The 16254-nt window shown below is 33.8% G+C and overlaps 1 protein-coding gene across 1 annotated transcript in view; it reads right to left on the reverse strand.

The window, feature by feature from the left end:
- The window catches only part of PKN2 (protein kinase N2), a 154328-nt gene that overhangs the window by 18976 nt on the left and 119098 nt on the right, over positions 1-16254 (reverse strand). The window contains exons 18-22 of the mRNA XM_060139618.1: positions 15713-15789; positions 13553-13695; positions 11317-11424; positions 11031-11111; positions 7721-7750 (exon numbers count right to left, since the gene is read on the reverse strand). Of these exons, the coding sequence (XP_059995601.1) occupies positions 7721-7750; positions 11031-11111; positions 11317-11424; positions 13553-13695; positions 15713-15789 (439 nt within the window). The remainder of the gene's footprint in view (positions 1-7720; positions 7751-11030; positions 11112-11316; positions 11425-13552; positions 13696-15712; positions 15790-16254) is intronic.

Genomic DNA, 16254 nt, shown 5'->3' on the forward strand with positions numbered 1-16254 from the left:
AACAAAAAGAATAAAATATCTAGGAATAAACCTACCTAAGGAGACGAAAGACCTGTATGCAGAAAATTATAAGACACTGATGAAAGAAATTAAAGATGATACAAATAGATGGAGAGATATACCATGTTCTTAGATTGGAAGAATCAACATTGTGAAAATGACTCTCCTACCCAAAGCAATCTACAGATTCAATGCAATCCCTATCAAACTACCACTGGCATTTTTCACAGAACTAGAACAAAAAATTTCACAATTTGTATGGAAACACAAAAGACCCCGAATAGCCAAAGCAATCTTGAGAATGAAAAACGGAGCTGGAGGAATCAGGCTCCTTAACTTCAGACTATACTACAAAGCTACAGTAATCAAGACTGTATGGTACTGGCACAAAAACAGAAAGATAGATCAATGGAACAGGATAGAAAGCCCAGAGATAAACCCACGCACATATGGTCACCTTATCTTTGATAAAGGAGGCAGGAATGTACAGTGGAGAAAGGACAGTCTCTTCAATAAGTGGTGCTGGGAAAACTGGACAGATACATGTAAAAGTATGAGATTAGATCACTCCCTAACACCATACACAAAAATAAGCTCAAAATGGATTAAAGACCTAAATGTAAGGCCAGAAACTATCAAACTCTTAGAGGAAAACATAGGCAGAACACTCTGTGACATAAATCACAGCAAGATCCTTTTTGACCCAACTCCTCGAGAAATGGAGATAAAAACAAACAAATGGGACCTAATGAAACTTCAAAGCTTTTGCACAGCAAAGGAAACCATAAACAAGACCAAAAGACAACCCTCAGAATGGGAGAAAATATTTGCAAATGAAGCAACTGACAAAGGATTAGTCTCCAAAATTTACAAGCAGCACATGCAGCTCAATAACAAAAAAACAAACAACCCAATTCAAAAATCGGCAGAAGATCTACATAGACATTTCTCCAAAGAAGGTATACAGACTGCCAACAAACACTTGAAAGAACGCTCAACATCATTAATCATTGAGAAATGCAAATCAAACTACAATGAGATATCGTCTCACACCAGTCAGAATGGCCATCATCAAAAAATCTAGAAACAATAAAATGCTGGAGAGGGCGTGGAGAAAAGGAAACACTCTTGCACTGCTGGTGGGAGTGTGAATTGGTACAGCCACTATGGAGAACAGTATGGAGGTTCCTTAAAAATCTACAAATAGAACTACCATATGACCCAGCAATCCCACTACTGGGCATATACCCTGAGAAAACCAGAATTCAAAAACAGTCATGTACCAAAATGTTCATTGCAGCTCTATTTACAATAGCCCGGAGATGGAAACAACCTAAGTGTCCATCATCGGATGAACAGATAAAGAAGATGTGGCACATATATACAATGGAATATTACTCAGCCATAAAAGGAAATGAAATTGAGCTATTTGTAATGAGGTGGATGGACCTAGAGTCTGTCATACAGAGTGAAGTAAGTCAGAAAGAGAAAGATAAATACCGTATGCTAACACATATATATGGAATTTAAGAAAAAAACATGTCATGAAAAACCTAGGGGTAAGACAGGAATAAAGACACAGACCTACTAGAGAATGGACTTGAGGATATGGGGAGGGGGAAGGGTAAGCTGTGACAAGGCGAATGAGAGGCATGGACATGTATACAGTACCAAACGTAAGGTAGATAGCTAGTGGGAAGCAGCTGCATAGCACAGGGAGATCAGCTCGGTGCTTTGTGACCACCTAGAGGGGTGGGATAGGGAGGGTGGGAGGGAGGAAGAGATATGGGAACATATGTATATGTATAACTGATTCACTTTGTTATAAAGCAGAAACTAACACACCACTGTAAAACAATTATACTCCAATAAAGATGTAAAAAAAAAAACAGGCTATATACAGTCTTTAATTAGCTTCTTTCACACATTTTGCTCTTTTGTACTGTTCACTATAAGGGCAGCTGATTTTCATTGCCCTATAATATTTCATGGTGTAATTATACTATATTTTATTAAACTGTTCTCTTCCACTGATGAGCATTTGGGTTGTTTCCAGTTTTTGCTTACAAATAATGCTAGGAAAATTCTTGTTCATGACTCTTGGTGCATATGTAAAAAGTTTCTTCAGGATACAGTACTCAAGTGGAATTGCTGGGTATCATGTTCAGCTGTACAAGACAATACCAAATTGTTTTTCCAGAGTGGGTATTTCTATATACTCCTCACAGCAATTTACATGAGATCTCATTTTTCCACTCCATCTCCATTACTTGATATGGTGTGAATTTAAAATTTTTGCCAATTGAATGTGTGCAATTGTATGTGAGTATGGTCTTGAATTTGTAGTTTCTAACTACAGTTGAGATTGGGCATGTTTACTGTCCCTGTGAAATATCTGTTCATATCTTTTGAAATTTCCCATTGTTTTCCTTATTGAGTTTCAGGAATTTTTAATTTATGTTAGCTATCATTCTTTCTCTGTTACATGTGATGGAAATAAATCTACTTCTAGTTTGTGACTTGCCTTTTTACTTTATGATGTCTTTTGATAAACAGAAATTTTGAATTTTATTAGTTGAATTTATGAATTTTTCTTACATTTTAGTGCTTTCTTCTCCTACATATATTTCCAAAGTTTTAAGTCTTACTTTTTATTTCATTTGAAATTTTTATAACGGTGTGACACAAATTGTTTTTTTCCCTTTCCATATGGATAAACAATTTTCCTAGCTCTACCTATGGAACATTTTCTTTTTTCTCCACTAAATTAACATATTGTTTCTTTTACATATCAGTTTCATATATGTGTAGGTCTATCCCTTGGCTCTCTTTCTCCATTTGTAATATGTACCAATTCTACAATAATTGCTACATTTTCATAATTCTTGATATGTGGTAGGGCAAATTCCCTCTCCTCCTCTTTGTTCTTCTGGAATTTCTTAAACTGTTCTTTACTATTATTGCCCTTTTGCTCTTCTACATAAATCTGAGAATGGGTTTGTAAAGTTCTATAAAAAAATGTTGAGATTCTGACTGGAGTTGCATTAAATCTACAGAGCAACTTGAGGAGCACTTGACATCACACCATAAGATGGGATATTCTACATTCACTTAGGTCTTTAGTGTCTCCCAGTGAAGAATTAGAAGCAAAACAAAACCAGTCTTGCACATCTTTTGTTAAATTTATTTCTAGGTAACTTAGTTTTGTTGCTATGTAAAAGTTGTGTTTTAAAAATATTATGTATTCTAATTATTTCGTGATGGTCCACAGATAAGTCACTGACTTTTTTATCTTCATCTTATAACCAGAATCTTGGATAAACTATGATTGCTAGCAAATTTTAGTCTTTTGAGTTTTGTAGGTTGATAATCATATCATCTGCAAATAATAACCATTTTATATCCTCCTTTTAACCCTTATATTAAAGGAGTTCAATGTTGAAAAGAAGTAGTAATGACAGGCATCCTAGTTCTATTCCCCAATTTTAAAGAGAATGTTTCCTCGTATGGGATGATGCTATTGATTTTAGTTACTTGTGTTTTTTGTTTTACTATAGATACCACTTATCAGTTTAACCAGCTCTGTCCCACCCCATTAAAGCAAGAATGTGATCAGCTCTTTCTAAATCTATTACTTTTTCTCCTTTAATCCGTTACTATGGTAAATGACAATTATAGATTTTCTAATATTAAGCCATCCTTACATTACCAGGATAAGCCAAATTTGCTAATGGAAAAGTGTCTTTTGCATACATCACTGAATCTGAGTTGGTAATATTTTGTTTAGTATTTTTAAATCCATATTCATGAGTGAAATTTGCTAGTAACTTACTCTTCTTGTATATTTTGTTATCTAGATTATACTGGCTTCATAGAATGAGCTAGAAAATGTAACTTTTCCCCATTATCTCAAAAACTTTCTATGTGGTTAAAATAATTTCTTCCTTGAAATTTGGAAGGATTCACTTGTAAAGCAATCCAGACCCACTGTTTTCTTTGTGGAAAGACTTTTAACTTCTGCTTTTATTTTTTTAATTGTTATGAGATTATTCAGTCTTTTAATTTCTTTCTAGGTTAGTATTCTTATCGTTTTCAAAGATTAACTCCACTATTTTAAGTTCTCAAATTTATTTGTGTTATGCTGAAGTATTTTCTTTCAATTTTAATTAATTATTTTTGCTGTGTTGGGTCTTCGTTTCTGTGCGAGGGATTGCTCTAGTTGTGGCAAGCGGGGGCCACTCTTCATCGTGGTGCGCAGGCCTCTCACTATCGCGCCTCTCTTGCTGTGGAGCACAGGCTCCAGACATGCAGGCTCAGTAGTTGTGGTTCACGGGCCTAGCTGCTCCGCAGCATGTGGGATCCTCCCAGACCAGGGCTCGAACCCGCGTCCCCTGCATTAGCAGGCAGATTCTCAACCACTGCCCCACCAGGGAAGCCCTCGTTTCAATTTTAAAAAATCTTTCTCGCACTTGCATTTTCATTTATAATAGGTAGTATTTTTTATGCCTTCTCTCATTTCATCTTTTCAGAGCTGTGTCTACTTTGTTAGCATTTTAAAGGAACAAGATTTTGGCTTTTGTTTCTATTATATTGACTATTTTTACTATTTACTTTGGTTATTGGTGTTTTTTTTCCCCTATCTTTTTAAACTGAACAATTTGATCCATTTTTAACCTTCCTTTTTCTAATAAGTAGTTAGTTTATAAAGTTCCCTGGAAGAACCACTTTTGCTGCATCTCAAGTTTTGGTATGTAATGCAATGTTTTTACTATTACTCAGTTATAAGTATTTAATGATTACTATTATTTCATTTTCTCCATTATTGAAAGGGTAAATTTTTTTCTCAAATACTTTATATACACACACACATATATATACATATATGTAATTTTTTTGTTCTAAGCACGTAGGAAATATAATTGGTATAACTATACTCTGTAATTTTCTGCCATTTGTTTTATGGCTCAATTTTTGTAAATGCTCCATATGTACTTGAAAAAAACTGTGGAATCCCTTAATTGTTGGAGGCAGAAATCTATGTACGTCCACTGGACCAAGTTTACTGTTTTCTTCTAACATTTTATATCTTTGTTGATTAGAAAGTCTGTTGTCCAATAATGAGTTGAATTCTTCCACCCTGATGGATATTTGCTAGTTTTTTAAAGTAGCTCTAAGAATTTTTGCTTTATGTATTTAGAGACTATTTTATTAGATACATATATGCTTGGAATTATTATATCTTTTTGGTGAATTGAATCTTTTATCATTGTGTAGAAACACTCTAAGTGACACATTTTTTTCAAGATGGGTCTAAAATCAGTTTTGTTTGATATTAAATAGAGCTACCATAGCTTTAGTTTGATTGGTTTTTGCATTATATGTATTTCCTCCTACTTTTACTTTTAACTTCTCTGCGTACATATGTTTTAGATTTATCTTTTTGTAAACATTATAAAATCAGATTTCCTTTTAAAAATCTATACCTTGGTTTTAACTAGTGAGTCTGCTCCATTTATATTGCTATACATTTAGAGTTCTACCATGTTACCTTTGGTTTGGAATTTATACACACTATATTCTTTCAGTGAATATCCTTGACATTTTATGATTGTATATGATATACCTTGACACGCAGCTTACCCTTCCCTGACAAAGTGAGAGAGTGGCATGGACATATATACACTACCAAATGTAAACTAGATAGCTAGTGGGAAGCAGTCGCATAGCACAGGAAGATCAGCTCGGTGTTTTGTGACCGAGCTGGTTAAACTGATAAACTGATAGAGGGGTGGGATAGGGAGGGTGGGAGGGAGACGCAAGAGGGAGGAGATATGGGGATATATGTATATGTATAGCTGATTCACTTTGTTATACAGCACAAACTAACACACCCTTGTAAAGCAATTATACTCCAATAAAAATGTTAAAACAAAAAAGACCTAGACACCCCAACAACACAATAGAATACTTTAGCTCTGATCTTCTCTATTTCAATTTTCTTACATCTGTTGTCCAGAATTTCTGTTGACTTAACATAGAAAAAAAAGGCTTCTATGTATGGATTTGGTTTATTTAGATTTACCTAAGTGTTTACCATTTTATTTGCTCACAAGCCTTTTTTGTATCTTTGATCATCTTGGGGGATCATTTTCTTTGTTCTTGAAGCACTTCCTTTAGAGTAGGACCTTGATCATAAACCCTCCTTTAAAAAATATTTTAACTGATTTCATTCTTAAAAAAAGTTTACGTCCTACACAATTTCAGGTTGACATTTTATTTTCCAGTGCTCTGAAGGCAATATTCCACTGCTTCTATTATTGCTATTGAAAAGTTAGCTGTTAGTCTTTCCTTTCTCCCTGGGTATTTTCAAAATGTTGTCTTTGTGGTCTGCAGTTTCACTACAATGATTCTATGCATAAATTTATATTTATTCTGTATGGAGAATATTGTACTTATTAAATGTTTTTCTTCTCTGGGAAATTTGCAGCCATTATGTCTTTACATATTGCCTCTCTTCCATTTATTCCAATTGTGTCTCCCTTCCATCTTCCATATCTCTTAACTTTCCTTTGATATCTTCCATTTCCTTATCTCTTTATTTGATTTACTTGGGATTATTTTTCAGATGTATCTTTCAGTTCTCCAGTTCTTTTTTCACCTATGTAATCTGCTGTAATGCTTCCACTGAGTTTCAAATTTGGTCATTTATATATTTTTTTTAATTTTTGGATTTAAAAAATGTTTGTTAATTTCTTTCAAATTTCATTTTACATATTTATCCTGGTAAATTTTAGGTATATAAACTTTTTTATATAGTTATTTTAAATTTTGTATATGAGAATTCTAATATTTGCAATCTTTTGGAGGGGCTGTCTATATTTACTATTTTTATTGGCTTCATTCAAGATAACTTGCTGTCTCTCATGTAGTTGGTGATCTGTGATAGTGTATTACTTGATCTTAACCTGTTGAAATCCTATATATTTCCATCCAGGAAAGCTTTCATTGAGAAAGTATTTGATTCTACTGGTAGATGGAGAGTGATCTGCAAAGTAGAACTTGAGCTCCTCTAGAGAATTTTAGCACAGAACATATAAGTTCTACTGCAATTCCAAGGTGTGTTATCCTCATAAAGATATTGCTATAGAAATCCATCCTTGGCAACTCCACTTCTGGGTGTCTGCATTTCCAAAGTCAGCTCCCTGCCATTTTGGCTCTTATCCTCTCCAACTTCCTACTTCTCTGGCCTAATCTGTGGACTCAAGCTTCCATCCCAACCTCTGAGTATTCTCACTTTTGTGCTTGGATATTCCCTAACTCTTAGGTGCTGAAGCCCTAGTGTGTGCAGATTCATGCTCAAGTTTGTTTGCTTACTTTGGGGTGAGGGGTTGCCAGAGACCACTCTTATCTTTAATGAGACCAGCAATGACTCAAATTATGTTTCGTACTGGATGTCTGAGAGTTTCTACTTAGTCAAGATACTAGAAGAAATTACACAAGATTTTTGACACTTAGAAGTTACTTTACAAACTTACCTCTATTTATATATGTATATATTTACATACATATATTTATAAACACATGTAGTTATATATGTATATACATATAAAGCTTATATCTCAGAGAAACACTAGATCTCAAAAGATAGCTAGAAGGTAAACAAGAATTCTATATTAAAAATATGATCCGGCATTTGTTCTTTTGGGTTTCTCATACTCACCCTCAGTTGCTTTGGGAAGATCAGCAGCACCTGTAAAAATTTTGTTAGATTTGAATCTATAATGCAGCTTTCACCTAGTCAACATACAATGGTGATTACATTATGACCTTAATCTGTGTCACAGAGATAGCAGGGTTCTTTTTACATTTCTGAAATATTCCATTTGTAATTTTTGAATAAGATGACTATAAAATAGCTAGTATTCTGTTTTCATTTACCTATTTTCTGAAAGGTCAGATTCTAAAATTAAATAAGTTATTCTCAAACAAGAGAAAAGTACATATAGTACTAGTGCTTGCATTTTAGCATTAATGTTTACCATTCTTCATTTATGAAGACTTTGGTGCCTTTTTTTTTATCACCTTTCTATCCTTAGTGTCTAGCACACAGAAGACGTCCCATAAGTAACCACTGAATGAAAGATGCTACTAAACTTACAGGAACAGAATGCAAAATTTCCCCACTGTTACCAGTGAAGTAGACAATTTGGTTTGACTCTTAATGATTTTACCCTTCCCTAGGACAAAAAGTACCTGCAAGAAGGCTAACTAAAGTTAACTAGTCTTTGAGATCTTGAATCTAGGAAAGCTAATACATATTCTGACCAATAGGAAGTTTCCAAAAGGAAATAATACTTAAAAACAAAGTTACAAATTACAATCTAATAAACTTTAATTTGTGCATTTGTGGTAATTTATGACTGCAAAACACTTTTTCTTAAAATGACATAAAGGCACATTTAATTTGAATGCATAGTGTACCATTCTAAAATATCTTAATTTCCTTACAAAGTGCTTGAGCAGTCACTTACACATACAGTAATAACAAAATATATTTACATTCTATAGAGTTTAAAAATTTTTAATCTGACTAAAATATATATATTTTTGAAACTACAGAAAAAAATTAGTGCTTTCTTCAGCTTAATTAGTGAATATACCCTGCCCTCTAATTTTTTTAGTGATTGACTTCAATTAAAAAAAAAATTCTGTACACTGTGTAGTTACAAAATGCTATGTCAGTTTTTAATGCTAAACGCCTATTTTAGACATTGCTTTCTATGCATATTTGAGAACCAGAAAAGGTGAGCAGACTGTACCTCAAAAGTATTTAGTGTTTTTTTTAATGTTGTGTTAACACTGTTTACATTAAAACCAGACAATTAAGCTAAGATCCTCTACTGTCCTTCACCAAGGAAGTTAACTGGCATTTTAAAAGAATTTTAAACAACATATTGCTGCTCCCTCTTCCTGTAAGATTTTCCCCCAAAGGATCATGGGTAATAATCAATTTGTAAGGAAACAGGAATTATCTCTGAACAATTTAACTGTTCTCAGAGTATAGCAAAAACATGCCAACACATCCTGGCAAGGCTGAAATATTCATATATGTTTTAAGCTTAATTCTCTATAAATCAATGTGCTTTCATTTTTCTCATAGGATTTAAACTTGAACAACTTTTGAGACATGAGATCATAGTGATTAAATGGTTAACTCAGTATGGTTCGTTAACAACTTGCTATTCCTGAGGTATGATGGCCCTAACATGCTAAGCACAGAATCAAAGATGTTATTACTGAACTAGGGAAAAACAATAAAGTCAGACTAGGAGGGAAAACAATTAAAACAAAACAAAAAAACCCAAAACTCCAGGCAAGTAGAAAAGTCATGGCTTGCAGAAAGACTTCCCTATCCTTATAAGAGCATTAAAAAGCCACAAATGGATCCTCTGAAGAGTTGTAAAAAAGTATTTGATCAAATTATTTTTGAGACTTTTGAGGTACAGCTTTAGTGTTATAATAATTTTTATAAAATATAGACTGTTTTATCAAAAATATTTATACATTCTGTTATAAAATATTGCTTTTGCCCTCAGTAACTGCCAATATAAAATCTGGATCCAGTGGCCTAAAATGTACAAATGCACTTAACGTAAATGCTGGAGTCTGAGGTGTCTGCTTGGCCACTGTACAAAAGTGATGAAGTGGTGAAATTAAATAATAAACCTACAACATAGAATACATTACAACTTGCACATATACATGTTCACAGCATGTATACAATGATAATCCCTATGTTTTAACAAAGATATAGTTCCCTTCTACAGTAGACACAAGAACAAGATGAACTAGGTTGATAAATGTACAATATCAAAAAAAGGAGTAATCAGTTCACTGGTTTGGGAAAAAGGTATGACTGAACATACTGAGTATCTAGACTTTGGGAATGCATACAGGTAACAGTATCTTGGTTCAGGCTGATAGTAAGTCCTCATTCTTAAAATTTTAAGTAAATGTAGATGTTTAGTTGTTTCTGTTTGTTTCAGCATAGTTGGTTTAATAAACATAATTGTTTGGCAAGTAGCTCTGTTGGAAAGCTATGAGGCTCTGTTACACGGTTGGTAAAGATAAGGCAATAAAAATTTTCTCCTAATAAATATAGAAAATTTATAATACATCAACTCATTCTGTTAAAGAAAAAAAGCCCCAAAATGTGCACAAACTAATTTTTTTGATATTACAGTAATTTCTTTACAAAAATAAGAGCATTTGCCTTATTCAAACAGAATCATACTATGTGTGAATAGTAATAGCATCCCAAGCCCTTTTTTCCTCTTTTTGTAAAACACAGCTAAGGAAAGTTAACTGATTAATTTTCCTTCCATTTAAGACAGGAGTACAGCAAAGCTAGGGACTGTAGAAGAGTGGTTTTCTTTGTTTCTTCCTTTTTTTAAAAAATAAGACTATTGATCCAAAAGTATTCATTTCTGATAGATTTTCATGGCCGATGTTCATTCAGCTTAAACTCCATGAAACTGTTTCCAGTGTTCAGATTTACGTTGAAAATACATTGAGAAGCCACTTTTCAAGAAGGTATTAGAATAGTATTTTTAAACACATCTTCATATGTTTAAAAAAAACTCAGAAGCTTTTGTTGGCACAGAGAGCAAATGAAGGGTTGCTATTTTTAGGAGGTCTTCTTATGAGTCAGTCTGCTTGGTTTCACATTGTGTAGCAACTTAACACCAATCAGCAATGTAGTCAAAATCTCTGAACATTTCTTGCTCCTCTTCTGAAAGTATCCTTGGTTCTCGAGGTGGAGTCAGAATAGGTGCTTCTGAGGTAAATTCATCATCAAAATTACTAACATCTTCCCGCCCTCTAATTGTAGGTACAAACGGCGGCTTTACTTTTTTGTCCATCAGAGCACTCCAATCAATTAGCTGGATTACAAAATATAAAATGACCAGTTTAGTTTCCTACTCCTAATTGCTACAGTTTCATAAAAAATTTTAAACTTTCATACTTACTCGGAAAAATGGGTGCTTTTTTACATCCTCTGCATCTTTTTCACCAGCTCCAAGGCGCCGCTCAGGATTTCTTCTTAATAACTAACACAATATAAAGGAAGAAAGTTAATATAAGACCAGGGACTCATTGACAAGGATTCTCATAACTTGCAAAGCTTTAGATGTTTCTTTTGGTATGTGTTTGTCTAAACCATGCAACATCTATACCTGAAAAACAACTTCTAAAATTCTACTGGGAAATGTTCTTTAAAAACTTTCAGTAGTTTTATAAATCATTAATTCTTACCCTTCTCATTATTGAAATGGCTTCTGTAGATAAGAACCTTGGATACCTTACTTCATCATTTACAATACTGTCAAAAACCTCCTCTTCATCATCACCAGGAAAGGGAGACTAGAAGAAATATCCTTGAGTCAGTCAAAATGAGTTTCAATACAGTAAAATCATCTATTCAAAGTTCCGAAGTACAATCAAGAACCAGATAGTGAGGAAAATAAGAAAAAGGAAAAACAAAAAAACAGACCCACCAAAACATCAAATAAGGACTACAAGAAATCACAATAGACACACAATAGATAGGTAACTACTAACCAGAGGATACACCATATACTCTTATTGAAATCTTCTTGTGGAAAGACAGAAGGAAATGGGTAAGGCAAATACAGTAATACATGTTACTACAGAGGGAAGCACAGACTTTGTAGAAATACATCAGACATGGATGTGGTTTGAATTTCACAGTCAACAGCAAATTAATGGTGGCAAAACACAATTAGAGACTGCAGGCATAATGACTGCACTTAGAAGTAACTGCCGGGACTTCCCTGGTGGTACAGTGGTTAAGAATCATCTGCCATTGGAGAGGACACAGGTTTGAGCCCGGGTTCGAGCCCCGGTCTGGGAAGATCCCACATGCCATGGAGCAACTAAGCCCATGCGCCACAACTATTCAGCCTATGCTCTAGAGCCCATGTGTCACAACTACTGAGCCTGCGCCCTAGAGCCCACGCTCCACAGCAAGAGAAGTGACCGCGGTGAGAAGCCCACGTACTGCAACGAAGAACAGCCCCCGCTCATCGCAACTAGGGAAAGCCTGCATGCAGCAACAAAGACCCAACGCAGCCAAAAATCAGTAAGTAAATAAATAAAATAAACCTATTAAAAAAAAAAGTTCAAGTATGTCAGAGCTTACAGAAACAACTAGTATGAGTACTTCTGGCACTCACAGAAAATAAAGACCACTGTGGATTAGGGATAAAATATATCTTTCCATCTTTATGCTTTTCTAAATAGAGGTGAAAAATTCAGATCTGAACCCATGGTCTTAAGAAAAGAAATAAATTTGGGTATATTAAATACCCTATCCTGCAGGCAGCAAACCACAATGGTTTACAGACAGGTTAAAATCCCAGCTCTACCATATGAGAGCTGTGTAACTTTAAGCAAGCTATTAACTTCTTTGTGTTTCTATTTATGCATCTGGAGATAAACATAAGACTACTATTGAGCTCATTAAAGTTTGCTGAAAAATGAAATGAGCTAATACTTATAAAGCACATAGAATAGTGCCTAGCACACAGTAAACGTTTTAATTTGCTATTTCTTTTCCTCCTTTTCCAAGTTTCCACTCCAATTTGACATATCAAAAGGTACTGTCATTGGATGAACTAAATTCATTTATTTACTTGTTTGGTATAAGTGCCACTAAATGACAATCACAGGGCAAAACTTCAGAAATGTCTGACATTCAATAATTTAGTCATTCATCATTCAGCTACTAGTTTTTTCATGCCTAGAATGTTCAAGGTTGGTCATTGGCATCAGGGAAACGGCAGAACAATGAACCAATGCAAGGTAATTTTTCTTGCATCTCAAGATCATCAAACCCATCTAAGTAATTTTCAATTACTTGTCTAAATATTTACTCTTTTTTAATTCCACCCTAATTTATCATTTCCAAAAATTTATAACAAAATAGATTAGTCTCTTCTTACTGCTTTATTAATTAGATATAATTCACTGTTTTCTAAGTGTAACAATTTCTGTATACAACTAAGTTACCCCCAGAAATTTATTTTAAGTTAATCTAAAGAAAATAGTAGGAAAAAAAATGTTAATCTTTTCAATTCTACTGTATCGCTTTTGAAGGTAACATTTATTTTTGACTAATATATAGCTGACCTTTCTTTACAGGTACAGAGTACATTCCTTTTATCAGTCTTCTTGCTTTCTATTTCTTATGAAACAATCAGTTATGTGTGATTGTGTTTAAAAATATAACCAGAGCAACACTGAAATATAAGAATCTATTTTTGAAGCATTGGTAAACATTCCACAGATAATATAAAAATCTAAAAAAGATGGTGAAGGTAATATAGGATCATAGGCAATTACTAATATATATATAAATATTTATGAAGCTTAGGTTCTACTTACGCAGGAAACATATTAAGTGGTTTTATAAGTGACATGCTTTGTTCTTTCAATCACGTTTCCCTTTTACCTATTTTATACTGCTTACCTCACCAACGAGCATTTCATATATAAGTACGCCAAGGCCCCACCAATCTACAGCCCTTGTATAGGATGTTTCTGTTAATACTTCTGGGGCAAGAAATTCAGGAGTGCCACAAAATGTGCTTGTCCTATCTCCAAACCCCATTCCTGAAAAAGGTAAAATTCAAATATTTGTTAGCAAAGAAAAAAATCTGGCAAAAAAATTAGAAGATATCCTTAGGAAGCAAAATTAAAGGTGTACATTTGTGCATGGTAATCAAACTCAAAATACATTAAAGACTTTAGCTAACTCGTTTTCTAAATATGTTTCTCAAAATTTAGTAATAAATTAGTCAAATATACATTCTACATATTGAAGAAAATGTCTCATTGTATTCTAAACTGCTAAAAGCACATTATACACATCATCTTATGAAAGCTGACTTGTTAGTTGGGATAGGAGGAGAGGAGCCTCAGGTAACTTATCTGCAGAGGTGACACCTGAGTTGAGTGAAGGATGAGCAGACATTAGTCAGCAAATAGAGCTGAGATGAGTGATAGTGGTGGAGAGACAAAGACTGTAAGCAGTTTATTGTTGTTGCAACAGAAAGTACTAGGCAGACAGCTACAAGAGATCTGGCTGGAGAAGGAGGCAGGCAGATCAGGAAGGGCAATGTATATCACATCTTTGCCACTGAAGGTTTTCAGTAGCGGCGTACCATGGTCAGATTTGTATTTATATGTGCCCCTTTTGCATTTTAGCAATTACATGGCAGACTGATTTGAGGGAGAAAAAGAACAGAGACAGAAAAGTTAAAAGGCTATTAAAGTAGTCTTTTCAAAACAAGATGATGGTTGGCAGAGGTAGAGGGAAGATGAAAAACTTAAGAAATATTAAGGCGGTAGATGTCAGCACAATTTGGTGATTAACAGGATGTAGAAAGTAGTGAAGAGGAGAGAGTCCAGGATAATTCCACATTTTCAAATTGGGAGATTGAGAGGATTGTGGCACCATCAACTTCAAACGAGACTGAGGAAAAGAAACTTGCTTGTGCAGCGTTTGAGGTACCTGCTGACCAAGTAAAACTGTCTAGTAGATAGTTGACTATATATGTCAGGAAAGGAAATAATAGATTTGGAAATCATTAGAATATAGTTGCTAGTTAAAAACTACCTGAGAAAAGCAATGGGCTAAGGCCAGACTCTAGAGGAACAAAAGCATTTAAGTCAATAGTGTCCAAAAAAAGAAAAAAAACTTTCATTAGATTCAATAATTAGGAGGTCAGTTGGTAACTGATGGACACAGATTTATAAAGTTCATTCATTAATTCATCCAATTACTTATTAATTAAGCATTCACTGAATACTTAAGCTGTGCCAAGCACTATACTATATACTATGGAAAGAAAGCTGAATAAGAAACAGGAAGCTATCAGAGTAGAGGGGGAGACAGACAATGTTTGCTACAATACAGTGTATTAAGTGTACCTATTTACATACTTATCTCTAATTCTCATAATACTCCTAAACAAGAAGGATTATATTTATTTTATAGCTAAGGAAACAGACTCAATGAGGTTAAAAGTAACTTGTCCAAAGACACAGGGCAAATAAGTGGCAGCGCCAGGATTCAAACTTAGGACTGTGTGGTGCCTAAGCCCATGCTCTTTCTATTTTCTTATGCTACCTCTTGATTCAAATTTCCCCAGTTTACATATTTATTTACATATGTTTGTGTGTGGACTCACACACGTATAGGTACATAAAAGATTCTTGAGGCATATGCATATATTTTTCCTATTTTAAATGTTAAAAGTTTTAAGAAGCAGGAGAGAAGTTTTTAGGCACGCATAATTTACTCTGCACAATCTCAGCAAAGCAAAAAATTTGGTGCTTAACCAATGCTTTCTTAGAGTAGAGAGAATTATTAATCATACAAAGAGAATCTTATTTTTATACTATGATTTCTGAAAACCTAACCTTATTCATATTCACAGAATAAATTCTTAATAATATGATAATTAGGTTATATGAACAACCTGTAAGTCTCAATAAAGAATAAGTTAAAGTTTAATTTTTAATAAATTAAAAAATACATTTTGCTCTCCACAGACAAATTTGAAAACTTCCAAAGTACAAAGGAATAGTAATCTATTAGAAAAGGCACTTTAAAATACCCAATTACCTTCTTTGCAAAGACCAAAATCAGCAATTTTCACAAAGCCCTCTGTATCTAGCAATAAGTTATCCAATTTCAAATCTCTGTTCAGGATAAAAAAAATGCAAAATGAAAAAAAAATCAATAAAATCAGTAGATAATATAATAAAAATATCATTTTAATAGGAGCCGTACTTTCTCTTTACTAGAAATGAATTTTTTCAAGTTATGGTTTGAGATTTAAATACTATATTACAAATGTTCATTTTCTTCCTTTTGGCAAGTTTATTACTTTACAAAAAATAATTTCTGAATATTTTCCCCGTTATGCAGAAAAGGAAGAATGTATCTAAAAGAGAAATGTTTGATCTATTTAAATATATATTTTAAAGCTCAGAAGGAGTTCATGGATCTTTAACTCAAGTTTAATTAATTAATTAATTCTTTAATTAATTAATGGCCATGTCACGCAGCTTGTGGGGATCTCAGTTCCCCTACAAGAGACTGAACCTGGGTCACGGCAGTGAAAGAGCCAAATCCAAAGCACAAGACCATCAGGGAGCTCTCGG

This window comes from Lagenorhynchus albirostris, chromosome 2 (assembly GCF_949774975.1).
Source record: "Lagenorhynchus albirostris chromosome 2, mLagAlb1.1, whole genome shotgun sequence".
Taxonomy (NCBI): domain Eukaryota; kingdom Metazoa; phylum Chordata; class Mammalia; order Artiodactyla; family Delphinidae; genus Lagenorhynchus; species Lagenorhynchus albirostris.